At 32.2% G+C, this 2,125-nt stretch overlaps 1 protein-coding gene across 1 annotated transcript; it reads left to right on the forward strand.

The window, feature by feature from the left end:
* The first annotated feature begins 128 nt into the window (after window positions 1–128).
* LOC119678670 (enhancer of split mbeta protein) lies at window positions 129–1,602 on the forward strand. Its single transcript, XM_038090642.1, has one exon. It carries the CDS (start codon window positions 451–453, stop codon window positions 1,087–1,089), a length of 639 nt encoding a protein of 212 aa, XP_037946570.1. The 5' UTR covers window positions 129–450; the 3' UTR covers window positions 1,090–1,602.
* Window positions 1,603–2,125: the final 523 nt, after the last annotated feature.

The following is a 2,125-nucleotide window of genomic DNA, read 5'->3' on the forward strand; positions in this document are numbered from 1 at the left end:
TGTGCGGGCAAAAGGAGGGTTATGTGCCGATAAAAAGCAAATCTTTAAGTAGAAGCAACGACCGAAGATTGTGTGGAGGAATTAACTGTGTACACAATATTCATGCCATCGCACAAATACCAACAATATGTGTGTTGTATGAGAATGAGTTCGCTTGCGTGTATGATTTTATTACACTTTCATGCTTCTCGCTCTGGCACATAACAAAAAGTATAGCCGACTTTTGAAGTGGAGCTTGAACATTTATAAAGCCTGTGCGCAAACTGCTTGTGGAAACATTCATTGTGCAACCGTCGTAACGTTCACAACTGACTATTTATATTTGGAAACTTTATGTAAATTTGTAACTTTGTGGATTACTCAAACACATATACAATTATAGAAAAGTAAACACAAAAACCACATAAGTGATTATATATAAAAAATTTAACTATAACGGAAAAATCGGAAATGGTGCTTGAAATGGAAATGTCAAAAACTTATCAATATCGTAAAGTAATGAAACCCATGTTGGAACGCAAACGTCGTGCGCGTATTAACAAGTGTCTCGATGAACTCAAGGATATAATGGTTGAGTGTTTGACACAGGAAGGTGAACACATAACACGTCTTGAGAAAGCTGATATCTTGGAACTGACAGTGGAGCACATGAAAAAGCTACGTGCACAAAAGCAGTTGCGTTTGGGCGGTGTGCCTAATGGTCAAGATACAAAAGCAACTATTGCAGAAAGTTTTCGTGCTGGGTATATACATGCAGCTAATGAAGTATCAAAAACTTTGGCGGCTGTACCTGGCGTAAGTGTTGATTTAGGTACACAACTGATGAGCCATTTGGGTCATCGTTTAAATTATCTGCAAGTTGTGGTACCTACTATACCTATTGGAGTACCAACAGCTAATGTGACAACCGCACATCAACAACAACAACAACAGCAAACCCAGTTATTACAAGGACAATATTTTTGTATAACACCAGAACAACGCAGTCCTGTGATTATTACACCACCACCTTCTGAATGTGGTAGTAGTGAAAGTGGCAGTTGCAGTCCAGCTCCAAGCGAAACGGGAAATATGTGGCGCCCATGGTGAAGTATTATGGTTGACTTTGATTTTTCCAAAACGATGGAAATTTTTTTTGGTAAATAAATCTCCCTTAAATGGTGTCCTGCATGGAATAGATTCCAAAATGCATAGAAATATGTGCATACAGAAAGGGCACTAAGGAAAGCAGAATACTGTGTTTAATCAAGGCGTTTAGTAGATTGAAACTCAGTAATTGAAATAACAATGAAAATACGCATGCCTGAAGAGGTTGTTGGTTGCAGTGAGGAAAAAAGTTTTTCTCGGACTAAATCTTTTATTTGTATTGTTGTATTGTGATAAGAAAAGCTTTATTATAATATAGAAAATAAAGAAAAAGTATTAAGAACAATAATTAAATTGTGCTTATTTATTTAAAATATATTATGTTTTATTTATAAATAATTGCAATATGCTTTAACATTCTAAGAAATTCGTTAACATTCAAATATTCCCTTAAATTTGAGCATTCCGTCAAAAATGTTTGTTTATTTAAAGAAAGTGGAAGATTAATACTGCTCTTTCATTTGAAATGGAAAAAAATCAAACTGAATTTTAAAAAAGTATTTATTCGGCTTGCCAGTGATAGATTATATTGTTAATATTATTGAAAATATGTAGTAATTGAATGCATCCATAACTTTTGATAACTTATTATTGGGCATATCTATGGTAGAGACTTTTGGTAATACGTGTAGCATAATATTATAGTTCGAAAATACATGTAGTGTCGACTTTAAATTCATTATATTGCAAGAAGTATAATAAAATAGATTTGATACCTTTTTAACAAAAATTAAATTATTTTTTATTATTGGTTATAGTAGATACCAAATATAAGTATAAGTTACATGGCGTATGAGTATCTCTTTAACTAAAATATATATTCAAGTTTTGCACATTATCTTTAATATTGTTTTCAGCAATTTTGCAAAAGTCATATTTTATATTTTTATATAAGCATAAATAAATAGTTTTGTTTTTAAATAATTTTTTTATTGAGTAAAAATTTACTTTAAAGAATGGCACAAAAAGGCACTACACT

Source organism: Teleopsis dalmanni, chromosome 2 (assembly GCF_002237135.1).
Source record: "Teleopsis dalmanni isolate 2A chromosome 2, ASM223713v2, whole genome shotgun sequence".
Classification (NCBI taxonomy): Eukaryota; Metazoa; Arthropoda; class Insecta; order Diptera; family Diopsidae; genus Teleopsis; species Teleopsis dalmanni.